We start from the raw sequence: 26,536 nt of genomic DNA, 5'->3' as shown, positions 1-26,536 counted from the left end.
ATTTTAACATTTTAATATTTATTTATTTATTAAATGTTAAAATAATAATTTTATAATATTTATTTATTATTAGTATAATAAATTTGTGGTTTAAAAAAGTAAAAAAAAAAAATACACTGCCCGGTGCTCACCGAAACCGATTCCCTATAAGTTGGCTTTATTGGATGGCCTCTCTCTCTCTCTCCCCCCCTCTCTCTTTGGTTTTGGAAAATAGCAAAAGGGCCGAGCGGCCAGTAAGGGCACATGGCCAGCTGTTGTTGGGCTCTTACTTCCGATCCTGAGGATTCTTTTGAAATTGTCCGGGTCACTTGAAGCTGGTGCTTCAGGTAGGCATATATTTTTGGCAGCCTATAAAACAATTAAAGTTTGTAACTGTTTCATATTTAAATTGTAAATCCAAATTTTAATGACACACTAAATGGATCCTTCTTGATGGGTTAGACTCAACATATATATATATATATATATATATTGATGGCCTCGTTGATAAAGAAGTGAAGTGATCTGTGTGGTGGTTTTCTTCAAATGAAAATGGCAATTGGACCACGGGTTTCACTAAATTAAGATATAGGAAAGAGGAGATTATAGCTAAGTCAAGGCCACATGTTTCAGAATTACAGTATAGCTAGCTAGGCCTACTTTCACTAAATTAATTCACCTCACAAAATCAACCATGTTGCCATGGAGTACGTCTCCCCAATGGCCACATTGAGGTGAGGTGGTGAATCCGCCCTCAGTTTTATGGGAAAAAAATTATAAATTTGATGCATATATTTTAATTTTTTGAAGTACTTACTTTCAACTTTTAACATTTTACTCTCCACTATTGAATTTTAAAGTTAGGTTAAAGTAAAAATTTACCCCTTGAAGTTTTTAGCTAAGAACACCTTATATCTTTAATTATTTTTTGACCCAATTTTGCTACAACGTTTTTTATTTGGGTACAATGTTGCCCTTTGTCACTCTTTGACCGTTAAGTTTGATCTTAAATGCTTGTTGGCGTCAACTTGACACATTTTAAAAATAAAAAATAAAAAAAAAACCACCTCAACCTTTCCCCTTCCCCATATTTGTTGTCTTCTACATTTCCTTGTCTCCTTTGCTTCTTCTTCCTTTGGTCATCTCCAAATCAAATTGAACTAGTCCCCCTCACCTCTTCCTCATCTTCCAAGCCTCCTGCTTCCTCTGCCAATATTGAACCCACCGTGTGGGAGGCTAAGGATTATGCTGAGAGACATGATGGGATTTTGTTCATTAGATCTGGGTTGCTTAGAAGCCTCTTTGGGTTCAAAGCCACCGTATTTCTTCTTCACGTCCCATGCCGTTGTCAAAGGGATGTATCTTAGAGGGAAAGGTGGTACACCACCTTGGAGGAAATCAATCATGTGTCTTAGTCTTGGATCTCAGTCTTCTCTCTTTTCTCTTCATCAGTCTTAGTTTCAGTCACGTTGTTCGCTCTTCCTCTCAGATTATCAGTGAACCCATCTAGTTTTTGAAACCTAGAATTGCATGTGGATACTCCCTTATGCCCAATTCATTCCTGTGGCTTGCCACGGTGGTTTAGTGAATGAGATTATATAGAAAAGAACAGGGGTCATTGAATGGAATCATTTGTCTCGACGGGCAAGCGTGAATAACTGAGATTCTTCAATTGCTCTACCTCTTTTTAATTTTTGATATCTGAGATCAGTTTCAACATTGTCACTGCATTTTTGGGTTTGATCGATAGCGATTTCTAGGTTCGATCGATGCTGATGTTTTTTATTTTTGATGTAATTGATTTATGGGTTCTAACTTTGATCCAGATCTCCTTTGCATTTGTATTGATCGTAGATATGAGATTGTTGATTATGATTTGTCTTAGATGAGATTTTTGGTTTCGATTCTGATTTTTGGTTTTTTGAGTGAATCCGATTCTTAAATTAGATTGTTGATTATGTTTTTGTGCTTGCCTTGAGATTGTTGTCGCCATTCTTTAATATGCTTTGCAGAATAGATTCAAGATGGCGTTAAAATCTTCCCTTACTTGTTGAATGGACAACATAAATTTCACATCCTGTGTGGAACAAGAGGTGGCAGTCCAAGAAGGCAGAAAACAATCAAAATTCTAGAGATAATGGTCAAATCAGTCAAAGGGTAATAGCAGGGTAACATTGTACCTGAATAAAAAATGTTGGGAGTGAAATTGCACAAAAAAAAAAAACTTTAGTATGAAGGATGCACTTGGTTGGAAACTTTAAGGGTAGATTTGTAGCTTAACCCTTTAAAATTTTGCATCCCCTTGTTTAAGGTTTTGACTTCATGTAAGATCTCAAATTCTTACCTTTTGAGTTAATATTAAATTAATAATAGTTTAAGAGAGATTTTAAGAGTATTTATATACATTGAAAAATAATTTTATAATCAACTAGGACATTTAAGAAGATAAAAAATGAGCTATCTTAATTATTAAAGATTGTCAAAGGAAAAATGATAATATTTTTTAATAATTCTTTGTGCATTAAAGAGTAATTAATGTCTCAAGTTTTTTATAGAATTCTAATTCATAATTTTTGAAAATGTGTGAAATTAATTATGAATTTTTAAAATTAGACCAATGAAACTGTACTATTGGCCACGATAAGAAATATTCTGTATGTATTTCTTTTTTTTAAAATGAACAATAAAATCTAGAACACCTCCAAATACTTGCTCATCTAGCCATGTTTAGAAGATTGAAAACAATGGCTTCTAGTGAGCTTTAAACTGGACTTGTCTTTTTCTATAATCTAGTCTGGCGCTCATCTTCATGAAGGAGCATTAATATACGTTTTTCATAATGTCATTTGTAATGCTACACTTTTCCAACTTCTTTGTTTTTTTGACTTTTGCCTTCAACATATAACAAGAGACATTTTGATATCTTAAAATCTCAAATGATAGAGTTATGTATTTTTTTTTATTTTTTTCAAGAAAAATATCAAAATCACACATTTCTATCTTTGAAAAATCTCAAAACGTCTAAAACTCTACATTTTAAGATTTTAAGATATCAAAAGGTCTCTTGTTTTATGTAGAAGCAAGCTTTATAAACTATATTAAAGAATGGTAAATTAGAATCCTTATCCCTGCAAAACAGAAAATAAGCGCCCTAGCGATCGATCTATGTCATGGGATATTTCCCTTGGGACTGGGATAGGGAAGCGGATAGTGTGGGCGAAATGGCGAGTTGGGTAAGCTCCTGGAGGACGAGCCAGGCTGTGACGGCCCACGAGCTTGCATCCTAGAACTAGAAGCCATGGACTGGAAGGAGGTTGAAGAGAGGGCCATGTCGTTGAGATCAAGCAAAGGCTCCAAGATTCCGACAACCTCGGACATGATGGGTCTAGCTTTGGGGTGACGGGCAACGCAGCGAGCAGCGACCTGGATCGCCGTCTGAGCACCTCTCATCGAGTAATGACCTTGAAGCCGAGGATCTATCAGCCTGTAGAATCTCCTCCTGTCCGCAAAGCTGGGCCTCGCCCACTCCACCAAGCTGTGCTCGCCTCGAGGCCGATTCTTGTCCATGGCCTTTCGCCCTGTCAGCAACTCCAGCAGAACCACCCCGAAACTGTACACATCACTCTTGATAGTAAGGTGTCCTGCAACAAGATTCATCAGGTTAATTATTGGGGCAATCCACTTCTTAAGAACTCACAAGTGCCTCAAATAATGCCTCAAACAGAAAGTGACATTATGATAAACATGTCTGTATTGAAGGCATCTAAATGAAGGTGAATGTTTTGCAAAGAAGCGTTAATGACAATGATTTCTCCTGTATATATAGTGCAAAACGTAAAATAAACCTACAATTAAACCAGGCATTTATGATGTCGCAGGGTTATTGCCATTTTCCCATCCACTTTTGATCAAGGGCTTCCGTAGAACACACACTAGTGTATACTCACGAGGAGGCACCCTCTTAACTGTCTATTGGAAGGTGTCTTGAATTTAAATGCAGACTTGCTTCCGACAGTATATCTTGCAAGCAGCAAAAGAATACGCGGAAATAAGAATCTACTTACGTTGAGTACGTTTTTAATGCAGCTGCTGCTTCTGAAATACTCTACTTCCATGTATTAAAATTTTTGGGATTTCTTTAGTTACAATTACCTTAATTAACCTTCCATTTTGAATTTCGAAAACTTGCTTGCTATTGCACTTGCATTGAAGTTTTGAAGAACTGACTGTAAATTTATGACTTGTTCTCTCTCTGTTCAGTGTGATCTACCAGACTCCGTCAAGTCTCTAGCTAACAAAAGTTATGGGGGGAAAACTGATTCTCAATGTCTAGACAGATCTTGTCCATGTGTCAGTTCTGGTGCTTGAAGATAAGAATATGCCCAAGAATGATAAAACATAAACCCGACATTGTTGCTTATCATAACTATGAATTCGAACCACATGTGTAGAGTCTTATTAACTTGCTTCAGCCAACCTAAATTTATTTTCACTTCCTAAATAATCTTTATTGAAAAAAAACATTGAATATCAACCTTAAGCAGGATTGTCTCTGTTGTAGCTGAAGTCACTCCTACTGTATGGGACTAGCAAGAGACAGATCACACAGCAACTACAAGAAAGTGTGTGCTTAGGGGACACACAGGCAGAAGTTTAGCCAATGAGAGAGGAATATCTATACGATGGTCAATATTATCTAAATTAAATGAAAGAAAGTAGGAAAAATAATAATAAAATTCTTTTGAATTATATAAATGACATTTTAATTTTTTGAAATGCTATAATTCTCTGAAGTTCTTGGAGACTTTTTTTTATTAAAAAATTAATGTAAATAATTAAATTATCCTTAATTTAAATTTACGAATTGCTATTAAATTCTTGTAATTTAAAAAAAAAATTGTGAATTTTAGATAAAAAAATTTATAAATGATAATTGATATTTTCATCATTTGAGGAATCTCAGGATTTCAAATGTGAATTTAAAAATTATTGTTACATTCTTACAATTTTAAGAAAAAAAATTACAAATTTTAAAATAAAAATTGTGAATGACAATTGATATTTGAATGAAGGACAATTTGATCATTTACATTAATTTTTTAATGACAGAAAATTTTCTAAAGATTTCAGAAGAATTATAATATTTTAAAAAATTAAAGTTTTATTTATATAATTTAAAGAGATTTTATTATCATTTTTTTAAAAAAAATCCTCCTTTTGGCCAAAAAAACACAAATGAGGGGTGATTTGATGTACAGGTAAATGGTGACTGACAGGACGCCCATAGAACTTGTGATCATGCATTGGTGGTTGACATGACAGTTGACACTGAAATACCACACGACATTGTTATTATACAAAATATATGACTGAACTGCCATTTATTCTGAAGATCAATGGCGTCGTGTACATGGGCATGGAGGTAGAAAATGGAAATAGGTATAACAACATGATTTGGACAACGATCGTAAGTTCGTTTTAAAAGTTAACAATGTAAACAACATATCAGATTGTTCACTGAAGGTGAGAACATTTGAGGCGATTTTGAAAGATAAAGCATGGTTCTCGTTTAGCTTCTAAAAGTAAAGCGAGACGCGTGAAAGTTAAAGAAATAGAGATGTCCACATTCCAATGGAGTAGAAGATATTTTTATTCAAGGGATTGCAGGACAATTACAACATATACATACACGCATCGAAGTTAAGGATAAGTTTGCGTCGGAGTAAACTGACCAGTCATGACGTATTCAGGAGCTGCATAGCCAAATGTTCCCATCACCCGAGTAGACACATGAGTTGAGTCACCCTCGGGACCATCTTTGGCCAGTCCGAAATCAGAAAGTTTTGCATTATAATCCTGAAACAGAAAGAAAATGATGGACATATATAGAAGAACAATATATTGAAATTAAAGAAGCATAAGTCGAAAACATCAGTATCACATACTGCATCCAACAAGATATTAGATGTTTTCAAGTCCCTAAAGATCACTGTCCTGTCAGCTTCTTCATGCAGAAACGCGAGGCCCTTCGCAGCGCCAACTACAATCTTCAATCTGATCGACCACGGAAGGGGCGTAGTCCCTGATTAAAAAAAAAAAAAAAGCTTCTGAATACACAATTCTAAGGTTGAAGAGCGCAAATCTGAAATGCCACATAGATTAACCGATGTATTCCTTCTGAATTCTTGGGTGATTGCATAAATCTCTATGAATTAAATAAGTTCAGAGACATACTTCTAAACAGATGGTTGTCTAAGCTGCCTCGGGGCATAAACTCGTACACTAGCAACCTTTTTTCTTGCTCAATGCAGTAACCTATTAATTTAACTAGATTCGGATGCTGGAGTGCGCCAAGATAATTAATTTCAGTCTGCCACAGTGAAATAATAGCAAGATGTATTATTTTAACTGAATCGTACAAGGTAGACAAGTGAATGTAAACTTAAAAAATTCTCCACGAAAGGAAGAAGTAAAATATATAGCTAGCTTGTACGTAAAGAAAGATAATTAGGGTAAACGAGTTCTCATCATACAAGCCATTCTTTGTGGCCTTGAAGTCCTGCATGGTTAAGAATCTTCACTGCAACTGGAATCGCTTCCGAGCCAGTTGTTCTTGCTTGTTTGATAAAACCTTTAAAAACACATCCAAAACCCCCCTGGCCAAGAATATTGCTGGGCCTAAAATTACTTGCAATTTCCTTGAGCTCATCAAAAGAAAACCTTCGAAGATTGGAAGAAAATTTTATTTCCTCAAAGTGCGGCAAGGATGGTGAAGCTCCTGGATCGGATTTTTTGGTAGAGTCGCTTTCTATGAACAACAGGAAAATGGCATCAAATCAAATTTAACAGAACAAAAATGCTTGTTTGCAGTTGACATACTCACAAATTTGAGATGAATTAGGATTAATAATGTACTTGTACAGAGTTGGCAGATACAAAATAATTGTTGAGATTTAGAATTTTCTTACAACAATACGAAGTCCCAAAAAAAATGTAAAATGAAAGATCCCTTCAAATGAACAGTAAAATAATTGTTTTATTCTATTTTCATATAATGTATAATATATTGGTTAAACAACATATTTCATGAGGATCAATGCATGTTTATAACTAATAATACTCATTTAACCACACTTCACAGGTACAACCATTTTGACAACATAGGACTCTCTAGCTAGACGGACCAAATGACCATACAGATATTAAAAAAGAAGGCGTATGATAAAGAAAAAATCCACAGAAAATCTAAATGCAAGACACACAAGGAACTCATCCGTGGTGCAGCATATTCTTTAGTCACAGTCCTTTCTACCATTTTCCATGTACAAATGAAAATCTTTTGCCCAACGACTTTTAGCTCTATTTGCAAAACAAAATCACGAAGAATATCCCTTGACACGGAATTAGATGAAATGGACGATATCCAGAAAGCACATCCATCATGAACCCATTCAGTTGAAACTTAAACACAAATCTTTGGCAGCCATAGGAGAAGTAGATGTTAGTTTTGATTGAAAGCAGGGAAAAGTTAAGTGACTGCCTGTGCTTAGTGTTGACACCAAATGAGATTTATGAGATCAGAAGGCAAAAATTCTGCTCATATATCTTCAAGTTAGTTTGTCTATTCAAGTTTGGTTTTTCTTGAAGAATAGAGTTGATAATCCTGAATAAGGGCCACACTGAATTTCATTGACTCGTCTGACTCTCCAACGACAGTAAAAAACTACTGTGCTGATTTTGAAACATTGAGTGTCCTTTCAACTTTCAAGGACCGACCTATAAGCTATTTGCACAGAAGTTCGATAATGAAAACCTGAAACTGTGGCTCCAAAATATGAACGTCATAACGATTTACAAGTTCTTTGCACTTCATAACCAAGGAAACACCACTATGGGGCCGTCATTTCCGCTGGAAATGCCACAAGAGAACACTTGGTAATGGCAAAAGAGAAATGATATATAACATGAGGATAGATGAAGCTGAAAATTTGATTCTGCAGTAGAAGAAATCAGCACGCCAATCTTATTACAGATAATTCTCAAGATGAATGTATCACACAGAATTACGACAACGTAACGTCAATCATACTTAGATTTGTGATGTCTACTAAGGAAGAGTAAATCATCTGTTAGTAGTTTTGGAAGTCGATAACAAAGATTCAAAAATGATTTAAACTCGAACAATAATGCTGAAACAAGATGGAACACCATTCTGCAGACTAATACCAGAGCCGTCCTCTTTGGGCTTCAAAAATAAGCAGCTTCCGACGAAGAAACCCAGTTTCATCCACCATTTCTGACTTCTACCAGCTTCAACGTCTTCTTTCTTCCTTCTTTTTGACTTTCCGAGGTCCAAAGCACCAGCCATTTCTTCAGAACCCAACACGAGCCGCACGCATTCACCTGCAAAGTTCCATTGATACACCGTCGAGAAAACTTCAGCGCATATTCATCGAAAAAAAACAACGGGAAATGTACCGAAGAACAGAAACAACAAATGCAGAGAGAGATGCATGAAAACTACAAAATCTAAAGTAAACCGGGGGAGAAAGCAAAATCCAGAAAAGCCCTTGATCATGAAACATGAATAGAGAAAATGCATAGCTCGCATGAAAAATGGGGCTCGAAAAAAGAATCTATTTGCTAAGACGGTCACATGAAGGCGATAAAAAAGACATGCAAAACAAGAAGAAAAACATCACCGGAGTGTAGTTGCGCCGAAGAGAAGGGAGGAAAGTCGCGAATTGAGATATGGGCAAAGAGGGGGCAGGTGGCAAAGAGAAACGCTTGTGTTGAACGTCAAGAAAGAGCAGTTTATATAGTAGCGGCACTGTGAGTGAGGCGCACAGATGTCAGAGTCAGTAAGATACAAAGATGCGAGGCCGTATGTCGATGGGAGAGAGCATAAAGAAGCGAGGAAGAGAATAGAGAGAAACGTGCGTTACGAAGCAAGAGGGGGGGGAGGGACAAAAATCGGTAGAAGATGTTTGTTACTCATTGAATGCAAAACTGATAATTAAGAAAGGCAAATAAATTTCAAATGGAAATTTATATCAGAAAAGGAAAAAAGCATCAAATGTTCATTTCACAGGAATTCACTATGGAGAAGAAGAGGAACAAACCTCGTGTAAGAACCCACCGTAAAATTATAACGCATATTATTACATTCACGGATAAGACATTGTAAATTTAAATTATTTAGGAGAGCTAGATCGAGGTGCAAGAATTTTTTTATACAAAACTAACCCGATTATAACATAGTTTAGGTTTAAAACTTTCATCACCTACTTCAAATTAAATCCTATCACTTTACTCTCTTTGGACCATAATATAAAACATCTTTTAAAATTTTTATTTAATTCAAAATATAAAGTATTAGATAATTTTTATATTTATTTTTCAACTATACTCCTATTTCAATTATTATTCTTTTTGAAAAACTATGCATTAAAATTATTATTATTATTAAGGCTCTTACATAAGGTATTTAAAAAGAGTATAAATTAAAAGATGTGAATATTTTTAAAAATTTAACATTTTAACTAATGTTATTTGTAAATTGTGAATTCATTACATATGACTTATATATATTGTAATTCGAATGGAGTATTATTTAATAAATCTGTATTTTCAGGAGATTTTTTCACTGTTTATACTTTTTTTTCCTTTTTTTCCCAACTTGAGATATAATTATTTTATAATTTGCTCACCGCCGGAAAGGATTAAGATTTGTAAAAGTGATTTTTTCATAGTATATAATTATCAGGTGAAAAGAGAGATAGAAAGTGGGAAAACAAAAGAAAGAAAGAAAATGGAGTTAGAATAAGGGCAAATAACAATTAGGAACCCCAAAAACTAATGACAATTATAAATCATGAATTATTAAAATTTTAATAGCAAATCAAATTCTTACTTGTAATTAAAAAAATATAAATAATCAGTTAAAAAATACATTAAATACACTTGAAATTATTTATAATATCAAGTTAAAAATTGTGAAAATCAAATGTGAATCTTAATTTTTGGTTGTTAAAATACAGATAAACCACTTAAAAAATCAAACAAATATGCTTGCACATGATTTTTTTTATTGTCAATATATAGATAAATTATTTTAAAAACCTTTTAAATATATTTGAGATTATTGATAATATTAATTAAAAATTTATGAAAATCAATTATAAATCATAAGCTAATCACTTGTGATTTTTAATATTGTTTAGGAAATTAACAAAAAATAATTAACAATCTTTGTAAGGTTAGTTGAAAATTTACTAAACTCTGTTATAAATATCAAATCAATTAATAAAAAATAATTTATTACAAATAACAACTATGGTTTTTGTTTTGAAATTTTAATAATTTATGATTAATAATTATCATTAAAATTTTTATAGGTACTTGATTGTTTTCTCCCCCAGAGAATTATTGAAACTGGTGAAAATCACTTATTAGGTGGGCCCGGTCATTGTATCTACAGCTCCTCTGGCAGAAGAGGTTAAAATGGATAATAAAAGTTTTAATTCCTCAAAGTTTGACTCATTTGTGAATTTGGCTTCTTAAATTTAATTTTTTATTAATTTAATTTTTTTTGTATTTTTTAAAATTGTCACATCAATCATTAAACAAAAATTAATTTTTAGATTAACTTAATGTGTAAAGTATGTTGATTGATCACTTGAAATATAATATATATATAATATATAATTAAATGATTTTTAATTAGTCTCCCAAATTAATTTAATTTTTATTCATCTAATTCCTTACATAAGGATAGTGTTTGTTATTTTTTTAAAATTTTTGAGTTTATTTTTTTATTTAAATAATTATACTTATTTTCATTAATTAACATGTATGGCTGACGTCAATATTCATTTATCTATATTACCAAATTTTTAGTAGTATTATTTTCTTTTTAAATAAGTGGGGTCTAATAAAAAAGTCTAATCTCTCACAACATGACGAATAAAATTCAAATTCTTGCTAGAAGATATGCCAATAGAAAAAGGCATGTGAGCAGTCAAAAAGATTATAAAGATAGAATTAATAATTGAGACAAATTTAAGAAATTAAATTGATAGCTCAAGTAAATTTGATAGAGTAAAAATTTCATAATCTCATAAAAAATTACTACAATTTATATTTTCATTTTTTAAACTATCATTCAGCCTTCCTAGTAATTGTAAATTTTTAATTAATCTTATTGATGAACAATTATGTATGATTCTGGATTATTTTTGAAATTTTTATATAATACATGTCAAATATAAAATAAGATAATCAATCCACACTCCCATCTTTCTGTCATTTAAAAGCTCTCGTCTCTTCATCATTCTTACAATTATATTCTATCAGTACATGATTTGATTTAAATGTATTTAATTCTTTACCAATAGATTTCATTTCATTATATTTCTTTCTAACAACTAAATAAGCACTAGAAAATAAATTATATATATATATATATATAACACATGAGTCTATGTATATATAGAGAGAGAAAGAGAGTGAGTTGTATTCTTTACGTTTTCAGGACATATGGTTATTTGAAATTAAGCCATCAATGTACCCATACGAAATATAATTACCATACATACAGAGATTATGCTGTATTGATTACACATGTCAAAATAATCGCGACTCATCGTAAATTTTATATAAATTCAAGGAACCTTTTTAGTTAATAAAAAAAAAAATCAAAGTTAGGGAACATGTCGAAGGATAATATGCATAACTAGCCTACAGAATTTGAATTACTTAGAGAAAGTATATAGTAATTAATTAAACTGAGTGCGACACGCAGCTTAGTATATTTTTTTTTTCTTTAAATCCAGCTTAAGATAAACGCGGGCCTCGCATATTGCATTAGTACACACTAAAATCGATTAAGGTTACCAAACATGCCTTGCGGAAGCGTGTTCATTCTTCTTCTTTGTTAATTGTTTGGGAAGAAGCAGGAGATCTTACCCAAAGAGAAGAACAGTGGATTGGGATCCAAGTTCTGAGCAGCAAAGCAGAAAAAATTTGATTCGGGCATTAATGAAATCAGATTTAATCTATTGAATATTTAACATAGTTGACTTTATCCCATAATCAAATGTGTTTTCTATTTTATTTCTTCTTCCTGGGAAATCATGTGCTTTATCTTTTTATTTCCTTTTTAAATTTCATTGGCATCAGCCCGTATCAGCCATTTGGCACTGTAGTAGCATGATGACATTTCTCGCAGGTCAAGTGGCTTTAATTTATTTATTTTTGAGATCAAGATTTTTGTTTTCCTGAGCAAAACAAGAAATTGCAAAATTAACATTTAGGACCTTTGGTCCTTAATTATCATGGGTTGCGAATTATCACAATATATTCAGTGTCAAATCTGAGAAGGTAATCAAATCCTTACGCTTGGACTTGCTCTAAATGATTTTCTTTCTTTTAAATGTTTTCCAAATCAGTTTAGTTATGTGATTGTAAAATTCCACACCTAGATTACTCAAGGACCACAGGTCTAAACTAAACTGAAATGTAAATTCCCCCATCTATATTGCCAAAACCATATTTCCCCCTCAAGTATTAATATTCAAAACCATATTAAATTCAAATTCAGCATACACATTGCATATTCAATATCTATAATAAAACACACCCAATTAATTAACAATGCTTTTTGTGTAAAATTGATTAATTATATTTTAATTTCCTAACTGCAACATTTTGTATTTTAAACAATTAAAAATTGTTTTTTAATGTTCATGTCATATTATTATATGTTGTTTATAGAATTTTTGGACAATATAAGTATAGATTACTAAACATTGTCATAATGATATAAATTAATTGTAAAAATATTATTTTTATTGGTCGGTGCCTATTTTTGTCCTTTGCTTTATCCTGATGGCACATATGGAAGGTTACTTGTGGATATCATCTATTTTATTTTATCTAATTAAGCAAGATTTATCCACTACCCTCACAACCTAGAGAATGATTAGTGAGATCAATCTCATCAGTTTTCATACTCTCATTCACATTTATCTTCAAAAATGCTTTTAATTAAGATGCCCCAGGGAGAGCCTAAGTGAACCAAAAAAAAATCGAGTTCATTTTTAATGTCTCGATCTCTTGGCAACATGATGCGAACCCTTAAAGCGAGTTTATTGGAGCAGTGAGATATGCGACGTATTCATTAAATTGGGGTAGCTTTGTAGTTAGCACTGACCATACCTGTTAAGACACTTTGGTGAAAAGTGTCCTTCAAAACAGAGACAACTCTTTTTCCACCTGTACCGCGTCTTTGCCATCTAAAGCGTCCCTTGATGTTTATTGAACGTAACATCGTACTCCGTAGTGTTTTTCATGGCAGGGGAATCCATCCCTACTCTATTCATTTCTAATATAATCCCTTTACTGCAACCTATGCCAGATACGTACATAGATACGTAGCTACTAATAAACCTTGAGAGGAGAAAGAGAGAGGGAGAGGGAGGGAGAGTGTTTTGCTTTGGCAGTATGTCACATGGATTTCCGATCATAACTCAGTTAAATACTATAACACCATTATTTCCCAACTCATCTTTACATATAAATTAAATTCTGCTGCATGAGGGAACTCGATGTTCTAAAAATACTGAATTCTTTATAATAAAATCGGCTTAAAGTTTTGTGTTTTGTGTATACTAATAAAAAGACAGATTTAACTTCTCAAAAAAGCAAAACGAAAGAAAGAAAGAAAAAAATCATAACGTGGTCTTGGATCTATATATAATAATATATATATTTCTCTCTTTCTCTTTTTCTCATCTGTCATGGGATTGTGTGCACAGAATCCCCCAAAACCCCACGTCTTCTACTTCTCTGTGCCATGCATCTTGCTTGCTTTTTAAACTCCCAACTAGATTGGGCTCTTGTCCCTAAGGAGGGGAGATGGATGGCCCTCTCACCCTTAAAAAGTCAGTCGCTGATTCAGATCAGGTGAACTTTCTTCAAACAGCTTTCATGATATCATCTCATGATTCCAAAGCACCCAGCACCAAATAAAATATGTATTGTAATCACACAATGCAAACAGGGAATCCTATTTCTTTACATGGCCCCATACTTGCATGCCAGAGCTGGAACTCCACTTAGGGGCACATGTACTTTAACCCAGTATTAATAATTTATTACCTTTTTTTATCGCAAACCTAACCAATATATTTATATATAGGATATATCTATGAGATAATTGCAATACTTTAAAGTGTCTATGGAAAGAAGGTGCACTACTTAAAGCCCACCGTTTCCTCACTCTTGAAAGTAGATTTGCTCAAATAAATTTATATACACCAATCTATATCACAAGCATAAACTGAAACTTATAATTAACCAGGGAAATAAATTAAGTGTGGCTGTAACTAATAAGCTCAAGATCCTTCTGAATTCTTCAGTGATGTCCGAATTGTGATCATCAGCGCTTCAATGAAACTGGTGGTGCTCCGGCCAGGGCCAGATATTCTGGTGCTCTTCCACGCCGTTAAACATGTTGGAGAAGCTTTCATCTTGAAGTTCTGATGATCTCGATGAGCACTGGAGGAGCTGGGTTATGCTGGTCGGCTTAAGGGCATTAGAGGGAAGAAGGTTTTTCCCATTCTGTACTGAAGTTACAGTACGGTTTATAAATTGTGATCTTGAGAGATCCAAGTTAATGTCCGAGCTATTCTCAGTACTCCCATTGCTCCAACAAACCTCAGGTTCTTTCTTAAGGTTCCTGGTTCCGCCTTCTTCACGGCAATCCGTTCCCTTTAGAGCTTGTAACTGCAGTTCACATCATACATATATGGTAAAACCAACATGCCTTTGGTTATATATCCATTAATAACTTCATGTGTCTTCCTAGTGGAAATTCAAAATTCAATGAACTAGAATGCAACTTCACGGCAACTAGGAATATCTAAATTCAGAAAACAGAGAAGAAACGAAAAACTTTACAATTGGCTAATATTTAAATGTACTTCGATGCTGAGTTCTGAAGCTCTGACACTGTGCCACTGACTCTTGACAAGAACGATCAAGGAACCAAGCAGAAAGCTGATGAGGGAATCGATGTCCTTTTTATAGTCATTAATACACAAAGAATCGATCTATATCTATTCAGGCAGGGAAATGGAGACTTTCACAGTTTACACATCAAACACACACACAGAACCGAAACTCGAGCCCCAAAAAATCCGTCGTTCTAACCAGCAGAGTCAATTGAATTTCAGAAGGTTATCAAGACGGAGAAGATAAAAAGTAGCGAAATAGAAACAAGAAAATAACTATGAAGAAGCAATATGCCAAAATCCGAGTATATATGTATACATATATATATATATATATATATTGAAAACGTAGGGGTAGAGACTAGCTAGAGCCGCAATCAAATACATAGCTGTTGTATAAATGGAAAGAAAAATACCGACCCTAGACCTAGATGGATTCTGAGTTCAAGTTTTCCCTTTTCCAAGAGTATAGATATGTACCTCGGCGTGTAATTTGTGGTTATGGGCCTTAAGAGCATCGTTGTCAGCCTTAAGAGCTTCAAACTTTCTTGAGAGCTTCATATTCCTTCTCGAGCTGTTTGGTTTTCCATCTGGCCCTCCTATTCTGGAACCAAATAGCGATCTGCCTCGGCTGAAGGCCTAGAGCCTTGGCCAGCTGCATTTTGCGTTCAGGCTCCAGCTTGTTCCCTAACTCGAAGCTCTTTTCCAGTGCCCTCACTTGTTCCATGTTCAGTCTCTTCTTTCTTCTCCCCCATCAGCTGAGATCCATCATCAGACAGTTCTTCATCTTCATGCTTGCTCTCGATCCCTGAAAATGACACGGATCTCTTCAACATCAAGGTACTGCACCCCCTGCGTAAGATCGGAATAGCTTATTACAGCACGTTTATTACTAATAAATAAATGAACACTATGAGAGAGAGAGAGAGACAGAGTACGACCTTCGAAGAGTCTGGGTGTCAAGGAGGGGTAGGCGTTGATGGAGGTAGAAGGGAGGTGATCGGGATCTTTCGTGGGTCTGGAACAGGAAGGTGTGTGGAGGGAAGGCCATTGTAGTAGCAGATGATGACAGTATCATTAACTCATGCAAGTGAAGCGATGAAGAGAACGGAACCGGTTTTTTTTTTTTTTTTTAGGGGGGGAGGTTATGGAGGGTCTTTAGCTATATACCAATGGAAGGGAGGTGACGATCGCAGGGCTTGGCTCTCACTCTCATGGTGACAGGGTTTCCAGACATGGAGATGATGATGGGGACAGACTCTGAAAGACAGCGATTTTTAGGTTGAAAGAGAGAGAGTGAGGATGCCAAAAGATAGGCATATTAGTAAATGGTGTAATTCATCAGAGATATTCTCCGTTCTTGTATATTAATCACTAAAAATATAATTTATTTTATTTATTAAATTATTAATTAATGAAGTTATTTTTTTAAATTAAAATTCTTAAATTATCCTAGAAAAATAAGAGAGAAAAAGATAAAAAATAATATTATATTATTTTTTATTTTTTTTATTTTTTACTTGAGAGTTATATTTAAAATTTCATTTACTTTTTTTTGTTGTACTTTTATTATCTTAATATTGATAAAATTAATGAAAATGACTCACCAATAAGACTAAGGAGAGTACGAGCATTGGTGAACCCATTGATTTATATGGATCCTGTCACTTTCTGTATCTCTTTCTATCTCTACTACAGTATGTGTTGCAATTTTGCATTGGATTCATGCTATGTTTAGATATATATGATTTGGATTTGAATTTAAGCTAAATTCATTATTTGGATAATTAAAAATGTATGACCCAAATTCAAATCCTAGTTTCACCATAATCTCTTTGTATTTGAAATCATTTTTAAACCCTTACTATTTCAAATTCTAACTCAATCACTTTTATAATTTGGCCAAATCCATGAAAGCTTGATCGACTCCCCAACGATAATTGGATTGGATCATCAAAGTTAATGGAAATAAATTGCCACGATTGACCAAGACTAGACGTTGGGCTTCCAACAGGACGAAACCAAGGACAACCATTAGGATTGGACAACCAAGTTCCACAGGATCGAACCAACCACAATGATTGAGATCGAACAGCCGACTTACACCAAGACCGAAAAGACTACCAGGATTGGACGACTGACTTACACTAAGATAGGACTGATGGCTACGACCAAGATCGGATAGCAGGCTTTTACCGAGACTAGACAACTGACTTTCACCTGGATCAGATCGACGATGATGATGGGGATCAGATGACCGAATTCAATTGGGATCGAACGACTGACTTTCACAAGACTAGACCAACAACGACGATTAGGACCAGATGGCCCATTTCCACAAGACGGAGCTGCTGACTTCCACTGAGATTGTTCGATGGTGACAATGGGGATCTGACATCCAACTTCCACTGGGATAGGACCTATGGCAACGATAGGGACTTGATAATTGACTTCCACTAAGTCCAATCTCAATAGAAGTCGATCGCCTAGTCTTGATTGTTGCCGTCGATCTGATCCCAATAGAAGTCATCTGTCCGGTCTCGATTAAAGTTGGTCGCTCAATTTTGCATTGGATTCATGCTATGTTTAGAGTATATATGGGTTGGGATTTGAATTTAAGCTAAATTTATTATTTGGATAATAAAAATGTATGACCCAAATTCAAATCCTAGTTTCACCATAATCCTCTTTGTAATTTGAAATCATTTTTAACCCCTTACTATTTCAAATTCTAACTCAATCACTTTTAATAATTTGGCCAAATCCATGAAAGCTTGATCGACTCCCCAACGATAAATTGGATTGGATCATCAAAGGTTAATGGAAATAAATTGCCACAGTTGACCAAGACTAGACGATGGGCTTCCAATAGGATGAAACCAAGGACAACCATTAGGATTGGACAACCAGTTCCACCAGGATCGAACCAACCACAATGATCGAGATCGAACAGCCGACTACACCAAGACTGAAAAGACTACCAGGATTGGACGGCTGACTTACACTAAGATAGGACTGATGGCTAAGACCAAGATCGGATAGCAGGCTTTCACCGACACTAGACAACTGACTTCCACCTGGATCAGATCGACGATGATGATGGGGATCATATGACTGAATTCAATTGGGATCGAACGACGGACTTTCACAAGACCAGACCAACAACGACGATTAGGACCGGGTGGCCCATTTCCACAAGACAGAGCTGCTGACTTCCACTAAGATTGTCGATGGTGACAATGGGGATTTGACATCCAACTTCCACTGGGATAGGACTTATGGCAACGATAGGGACTTGATAATTGACTTCCACTGGGTCCAATCTCAATAGAAGTCAATCGCCTAGTCTTGATTGTTGCCGTCGATCTGATCCCAATAGAAGTCATCTGTCCGGTCTCGATTAAAGTTTGGTCGCTCAATCTCTGTCATCGCTGTTAGTCCTATCCTAATGAAAGTTGGCCATTCAATCCCAATTGTTAGGTTAGTTCGATCTTGATGAAAGTTAACTGTTTAGTCCTCGTTGTTGGGTTAGTCTAGTCTTGGATGAAGTCAGCTATCTTGTCTCGATTGTTGCTGGTGCTACAGTCTCAATCGACTTTGACTGTTTGATCCTGATGGAAGTTGGCCATTTGAACTGTCGACTTTGACCAGTCGTCTAAATTTCTTTTAAATTCAAATATAAAATATAAAATATAAAATATAAAATTTTATTTTAGATCTAAACAAAAGATTTTAATATTATAATTTAAAATTTTTTATACCATCCAAATAAATAATTTAGAATATATGAATTTTAAATGTGAGACTTTAAATTGAAATTCTCAACTTAAATTCACTCATCCAAACACAACTTAAAAAATTTGAACTATTTTGTCATTTTATTTTTTTTTCAAAAAAAGTATGCATTGCATTAAAGATTAGTTCAAACTCAATAATTCGAGAATTTAGCTCACGGGGAAACAAAATAACATGATTGTGCGATGTCAGTTTTGGAATTAATTTGTTATTTAAAAGGATTTTATTAAACTAATTTAATGTATGATTTAAATCAACAAAATATTACCATAGCTTGTATGACAAGTGATATGCGTTGTGCAATAATAAAAATAAAAAGTATCGAATATATATGAATATTTTGCTGTTTAATTATATTGGTCAATCAAAGTTTGATGAATCAAACAGTTCCGATCTTGTCAATTCCCGGTCCGCCCCAAAAGAATCACTCGATAATCAAAACCGGAGGACAAAACAAGACGTCGGTTTTGTGGGGATCGACGTTGCTTGCTGAATTAATATAATAATTGCTTGTTCAATGTGTTCGGAAGACGGGTAATTAAAGTCAACATAGAGAGAAAAGAGATCATTACATAGCATTTTTTGTTGAAATGATACATGGAGACGAGCAAATATTTGACGTATAGATGGGATGGGATGATAAAATTAAAAAGACGGCAACATGGAAATTAAACAACAAGGGGCTCGAAGTCTTGCTAATTATTGAAGATGCAGGTTGCGGTGATACTAACAGGCTTGTGAGGTCAAGCGTACGTGTGAAGCGTTGGAGGAGACACGTGGCAGCATGAAAAATTCAAGAATCCTGCAAGAGAGATACAAAATACTCTGCCTCGACTACAATTTAAAACATTCTTTTAAAAGCTTTGTTTGAAAAAAAAAATAACATACTAAAATTTTAATTATTATTATCAAAACATTAAGATGAGAGTAAAATTTAAAAATATTCTTTTAATCTTATTTATGAGTTACTTTCAACATATTTACCAATATTAAAGAAAGCCTTAAAATTTATTAACTCTGTTTTAAAATTTAAAAAGTTCTCAACTTTATCTTTATTAGACATACACATTTTAATAAAATATTTTTCTCTCCAATATTTAATGGAAGATAAAAAAATTTATGATAAAAATTTAATGACGTGATTTATAAATAGAATTAAAAAAATTTCTCTCTCCACCCTACAAATGAGACCAAAAGGAGTAAAATTTTTTAATAAATTAAAATTTCAAATAATATTTTTAAAATTATAAATTAATTATCAATACCTTATATTTTAATCGAGATAAGGTAGGAAACAATGAAGTAATGAAAAGGTGGCTACTTAGGCAATATATATATATATATGCATGTACTATGTAGCATGGAAATTAGGCCAAGCTACTAAATTTAACTAATAAACTGTTAAACTAATATTTTAATTGGTTTAATAAAAAAATTTCATGGCCAGTTTTAATTATTTTTTATTAAGATTTGATCATTAACTTTTAAATTAATATTAACCTTATCAATGCAGTGATTTTAGAAGACTAGAGCGATATAATGATGGGACCTGAATAGGGAATGAATTAATTAGCTATCGAGGAGTCTGGCACCGCCTGGACGCATGTTTATCTCGTGGCTAAGAAAGTAATTAGCATGGACGATAGCATAGAATAATTATCGAGGAGTACGGGCATATGGGGACGAGGGTGCGCTGCTAGGACGACCAATGAATGAAGTGGAGAGGGAAGCTAAGAGCATGCTTAAAACTATTTTTAATTTATTATTTTAAAAGTTAATATTTTATAGAATATTTTTTTCATTCTTCTTTATTCTGCAAAACAATAATTTTAAAATATATAAAAGTTATTTTTATTTTTTTTATTCCTCATAACAATATTTTTATTTTTTATTCTTTAAAATATTTTTTAAAAATACATTACTAAATAAATTTTTAATTCATTTTTAAATAAAAATTTATTTTTAGAATAGGTTGTCAATCAAGTTCAAGGATTTTCCTCCCCTTCCCCCACCAAATATATAATACTCTTTCTGTTAAAAAATATAAAATATTTTTTAAGAGTTAGATATTTAAAATATTGTATCAAATATATCTTAATTTATATAAGCAAGTAAAGTAATGCATGCGTACCTGAAAAATCCATGAGCGCTTGAGAAATCTCGATTACCTCAAGTGTAGACAGATACATAATTCACAAATTTCCTAAAACCTTCAGAGAGTTCAGAGATAATAGAGTAGAAGAAAATGAGTCGTGTGTTTGCGGTTATTGACTGATCGACTTATATTATCAGATGTGTAACTGCCTTATCAAATAATTAAATAATTATATTATCGATTATCTCTGACTCAATCAGTTAAGATACAAGAAATAACTGATGACTACTGGGCTGTGGGTTAGGCCGCTATTTATTGGGTTCAATTGTGTGATTCACCTATCACGATCCACACAAGATCATAAGGACCAATCTATTTGGGGCTCATCAATTAATGTTAATTCATAATAAAATTCTAACATAAAAATATAAAGCATTTTTTTTGAGGAGTTGAACGTTAAAAAATGTAAAATATTTTTAATTTTGTAAGGTGTAATTATTATTATTTTTAAAATATCTCTATTAATAATAATTTTATATTTATTATAAGATATTTAATATGAGTAAATATAAAAAATAAAATTAATTTAAAAATAAATAATTATTTTATTAAAGAGTGCGATTTAATTAAAAATATTTTTTATATTTAAACTAATGAAATATTATATTAATATTAAATATAGGGGGTGGTTTCACCCACTTTCAATGCTAATCGGATCTATCTGCACTGGGGGTAGGCTGAGGCTGAGTGTGCAGGTAGGGGGGAGTAGGTAGCATTCACGGTGGTTCCCACTGGAGGCTGCCCCACCACAGAGCTTTCCATACATATCCATATACCATGCATACACATTTTTCTATTTAATACATTTTTTAATATTTAAATTATGTTTATTAAAATTATATACAAATATTAAAATTATTAAATACCCATAAAAAATATAAATAAAATTAAATAAAAAATAAACTATAAAAGGTTAAAAAAATTATATACTTGAAGCTTTTGGAAACCCCCCGGGGGAGTTGCCACCTTCAGCTCCTTAATCATCTCTATCCGAAATACATAAAAATATTGTTATTATTGGAAGTTCTCTGAATCTTCTCCACATGCCCTCCTTCTCCCCATGTGCTTTTGCTTCCTTTCCATCTCCCTCCTCTCTCTCTCTCTCTCTCTCTCTCTCCTGTAAACGCTTGCCTCCTCCAATAATCACATTCTCCATTTGCACTTTTCTTCACAATCCCCATGTAATTAACCAGTTCTTTTAATTATAAACTAACTCTATATATAATACAATTTAAAAAAAAAAAGATTTAACAGCATGACAGAAACTAAGTACAAAGAAATAAATCTGGTAATCAGTTTCATTTTTTATTACTTTCAAACACATACGGCTATTAATTACTTTGAAACGTCTAAAGGATTATTTAATTTTGATTACTGTAAAATGACAAATAAAAAATTGTAATCATATTCCTGTGATTTTTAATTTAATCCTTGTGGTCATATTTATGTTGAGAGTTTATGATATTTGCGAGTAAATCTAATTTTACTGATGATATTCCTAATCTGTTTTACTAGTCATTATATACATATCTAAAATATTAAAAGATGTATTTACTATTTAATAATATGTATAAGGTGGAAGGAATGCTAGCACAATCATTATATTTTATTTGTGGAATTTTTTTTTTCGCCAGAATATTTTATTTGTGAAAATTAAATTAAAGAATATGCATAATTTTAGACGTTGTTCCGCACCCTGGTTGGTTCTCGTACATTGTTCTGTCATAAGTAGCCTACCCGCCGCAACAGGCTCACAGCCGAGCAATCTATCGAGAATGATCAGGGGCCAATGATTAAGCTATTGTGTTTGTTATTTGTATTCTTTTGAAAGAAGCATGATCGTAATTCTTAAGTAACAATGTAATGGAATTTCCCTCTCGTGCAGTTTAGGTTAGGTGTATTAAAATATATTCTCTCCAACCCCATTTATAAAATATATTTTAAAAAATTTATTTAATTTTATTTATAAATAATAGTGCAGCTTTTTAAATAATATTTAAAAAATATTTTTAAAATTATCTTCATTGAAAAGAAAAAGTAATATTTTTAAATTTATTATATATGAATATATATAAAATTTATACATTTTTACTCTTTTTATTTTTTTTAAAATTAATATTAAAAAATTAATAAAATAATTTATAAAGAGAATTTGTGGAATAACATGTAAATGAGGTTGAGGAGCATCGAAATATCATAGAATAGTCGAAAGCTATTCCTAAAATATAAATATACGGACGCATCATGTGGGTGTCTTTATGTTCAATTTTCAAACTTTTAACTCACATAGCATACATATAGCTGCCCTTTTATAGAGTAGAGTCCTATAAAACTGCGGGCCCCTCCATGGCACCCAAAATGCCACATCATTCCTTTTCTTTGATAGAAAAGTTATGCCTCCCCCTTGTGCCTGCTTTTATCCTACCATGTAGATGCTCCAAAATTAAAGCACGACCTAGATACCTCACAATACAAGCTATTATTTTTTTATTGTTAAAAATAAGGAACAACGAACATAATAGGGGAAAAAAATAAGTAAGATTAGTATAAAATATTATATCTTAATTTAAAACTTTAAAATTTAAATTTATGAATCTTTTTTTTATTATTTGTTAGTTATTAAGTTTAATTTCATTCGATGTACTATTTATCAAATTTTTATTATCCTAATTTTGCAAGTTTCAAATGGCATGATGCACATAATTCCTTATTAAAGTCAAGGCTAATCTTATTTTGTAACTCAAACATGGATACAATAATAGGATCATATGGTCTTGTGTGAAATCTAATTCTAATACTACCGGAACAACCTAACACATAGTATTACAACGTTGTCAAGCCTGCATAAAAATAATCCTCTCAGCATTCTTTTGTGCATCATATCAACCATGACATTTTAAATAATTTTTTGCACCATAGAAAAAGAAAATTCTATGGTAAGAAGTAAGGGTGTTCAATCTTGTACAATTGCACTTGTCCCAATCAGCTCGAATCTATCTTGATTATATTGACACGGGTCTTTCCGGACTCAAAAAAAATTAGGATAGAACTTTGCTAAAGAAGATGAGAAAGGGGTTTAAGACACAAGATTATCATCGGAACGTCTCATCCTTCAATATTATATATATTTATATATTAATTATATTAATATGACTTATTTTTATATCTATCTATTTAATAATTTTTGTTTATGTTGTTTTTCTTACTTTATTTTCTAAAAAGTTACTAGTTTAACATATTTCAACCAAAGAAGAAAAACAATTACTCAAGGTACGTAAAATCGGACCGGTCATTGAACCGGTTATAGCACTGGGTCACGGGTTAGTGGTTTAATTAGGGTTGAATCAGGGGTTGAACCGGTGGCAAACTGATCATGATTAAAATAATATAATTTAAATAAAAAGACATTAATTATACAAATATTCAACTAAATTCAACCACTCAAGTCTAACAGTAATAAAATACAACATTTTAAATATCTATCATTACACTTACAACTCTTCAATCTCAAAAGTCTAGAGAAGAGATGGAAATAGAGTTGGAGAAGAGACGAAGATTGAGCTAGAAAAAAGACGAAGAGTCAGAGACTAAGCTGGAGAAGAGATGAAGATAGCAAAGATAGAGATAGAGCTGGAGAGGAGATGGAGATAGAGCTGGAGCCTGAAGAAGAGACGGAGACTAAGCTAGAGAAGAGACGCTGATTAGGTTAGGGTGAAAGAGGAGAGACACAGATGAAAGGCCGAACTAAATGCTGTCTGAAAATCTGAATTGGACTTAGCGTGCTCTCTCCCTAATTTTTTATTTTTTGACTTTAGTTTTACTTTTTTTTTGTTATCTTATTTCTAAATTCAGCACTCTGAAAAATAAAAAATTAAAAAAATTCTAAAAAAAATAACCCGGTTAACCCAGTCAACCCACCGGGCTATACCGGGTTGAACCCGGGTTGACCGAGTTGCACCGGTTTAGGAGTAAACCCAGACCGGACAAGGGATCGGGTCATCAGTTTCCGGGTTGACCCGGCCGATCTGGTCCGGGTTTCAATACCATGCAATTACTTGATATTGTGCCGACTTGTCTGTGGTTGTTTGCTCTTACGGCTTAAGGATCACTAATAATTACTATCATAATATATTTGTTTCATGTATGCTTAACTTTAAGTTGTACACTTGTGGTTGTGATTAATATAGTTCAATAATTAACTTTAAATTGTTGTGGTTTATGTACTCGTGTTGTTTTATTTTTAAATTTAATAAGTTATGTGATTTAAAATTTTAATAAATATTATTATCTAATCTTTTTTATCATATTGTTAGCTTTTATTAGGACACCATGATGTCCTGATCTCATTCTAATCCCGTCTTGATTTCTAATAAGACGAGATGACTTTTGAAATGAGATGCGATAAAAGATAAAAATTTAGTCTCAATTATTTTTCGGGATGAGACAGGGAATTGAGGTATCTTAATTCTGTTCCAACCTGGAGGCACCAGGAAGAAATAAGTTTAAGGGTGTGGTTAACATGTTTGGTAGCATTGAATAATTACCATGGTTTGAGGGAGGTGTGAAAAAGTTATTGAAGGGTCACATTGGCCAGCGATTGAGTGACCCAGTTTTATTAATTTAAACTACTTTAAGGGAGACAAAATTTCTATTTCTTATTAGCAAGAGGTATTTTATAAAGAAGAGAGAAGAGAAGAGAAATTGGAGAAATGATGTTTGTGGATATGAAGGCGGTGGATGTGAAATAGAGGGTTTTTTTTTTTTTTTTAATGAGATGTGAGATAGAGATAGATGTTTGTTAAGTGTTGTAAGAGGAGGGACAACAAGCAAAAATGAAATGGGCAACACCAAGAAAGGCTAACATGTAATATACGGATAAAGGGCGACCGGAAGGGGTTGGATGCCGGAGGATATATTGGATATATTATTTAGAGGATAAGGTTTATATATTTAAAATAGTTTTATCAAATTAAATCAAGATAGTAAATTTTAACGTATTAATAATATGAATAATAAGAATTTATTATAAAATAACTAATCTATAAAATATTGAATGCTTGATTTAATAGGAAACAAATACCTTAAATATAAGACTAAATATGAAAGTTTTTCTTCACTTGAACCCTATTATCTCCGCATGCCTTATTTAACATGTAAACTCATTCAGGATTATCATTTCTTTCAATCATATCACCTCTCCTATACTAATTGCTTAATAAGAAAGTGATTAAAAGATATATAGAAAATTTTTAAAAAATGACGAGAAATGAAATGAAACTGCTTTGTTGGCATAACAAATAAAAAAATTGAAACTGATTTGAAATGTTCCATGCGGGTCAATTCAACAATACGATTACGAGTTCTTCTAGTTCCGGTTCAACTGGGTTCAGTGAACTGTTAATTCAAACATAACAGAGAAACCATGAAAAGATTGTGAGGTAGACATCGCACCATTCCATATTGTAATTGTTCTCCCCTCATGGGATCCTAATGAGAGAAACGAGTCATCATTATTTATAATTTAATGAATTTATTATAAATTAATATTCATATATTGGTGGGCACACTTCTCCTCATGACCCCCTTCTCGAGG

General features: G+C 33.0%; 2 protein-coding genes across 2 annotated transcripts; both read right to left on the bottom strand.

Moving 5' to 3' along the window:
* Positions 1-3,147: 3,147 nt before the first annotated feature.
* On the bottom strand, positions 3,148-13,309 carry LOC129301717 (receptor-like cytoplasmic kinase 176). Its single transcript, XM_054940311.1, has 7 exons — positions 13,198-13,309; positions 8,188-8,382; positions 6,513-6,787; positions 6,214-6,349; positions 5,925-6,061; positions 5,712-5,835; positions 3,148-3,620 (listed from the first exon to the last, which is right to left on the bottom strand). Exons 1-7 carry the CDS (start codon positions 13,307-13,309, stop codon positions 3,148-3,150), a joined length of 1,452 nt encoding a protein of 483 aa, XP_054796286.1.
* An 855-nt stretch (positions 13,310-14,164) lies between these two features.
* Positions 14,165-16,307, bottom strand: LOC129291033 (homeobox-leucine zipper protein HAT7-like). Its single transcript, XM_054928138.1, is given in 4 exon segments — positions 14,165-14,766; positions 15,474-15,537; positions 15,539-15,845; positions 15,935-16,307. Coding segments are annotated over 3 exon segments (585 nt in total). The 5' UTR covers positions 15,721-15,845; positions 15,935-16,307; the 3' UTR covers positions 14,165-14,427.
* Between the last annotated feature and the right edge of the window lie 10,229 nt (positions 16,308-26,536).

This window comes from Prosopis cineraria, unplaced genomic scaffold, assembly GCF_029017545.1.
Source record: "Prosopis cineraria cultivar Desert tree isolate PC_DT_omini unplaced genomic scaffold, ASM2901754v1 PC1, whole genome shotgun sequence".
NCBI classification, from domain to species: domain Eukaryota; kingdom Viridiplantae; phylum Streptophyta; class Magnoliopsida; order Fabales; family Fabaceae; genus Prosopis; species Prosopis cineraria.
The sequence above is the reverse complement of the archived record's forward strand: the minus strand, read 5'-3'. Positions and strand labels throughout refer to the sequence as shown.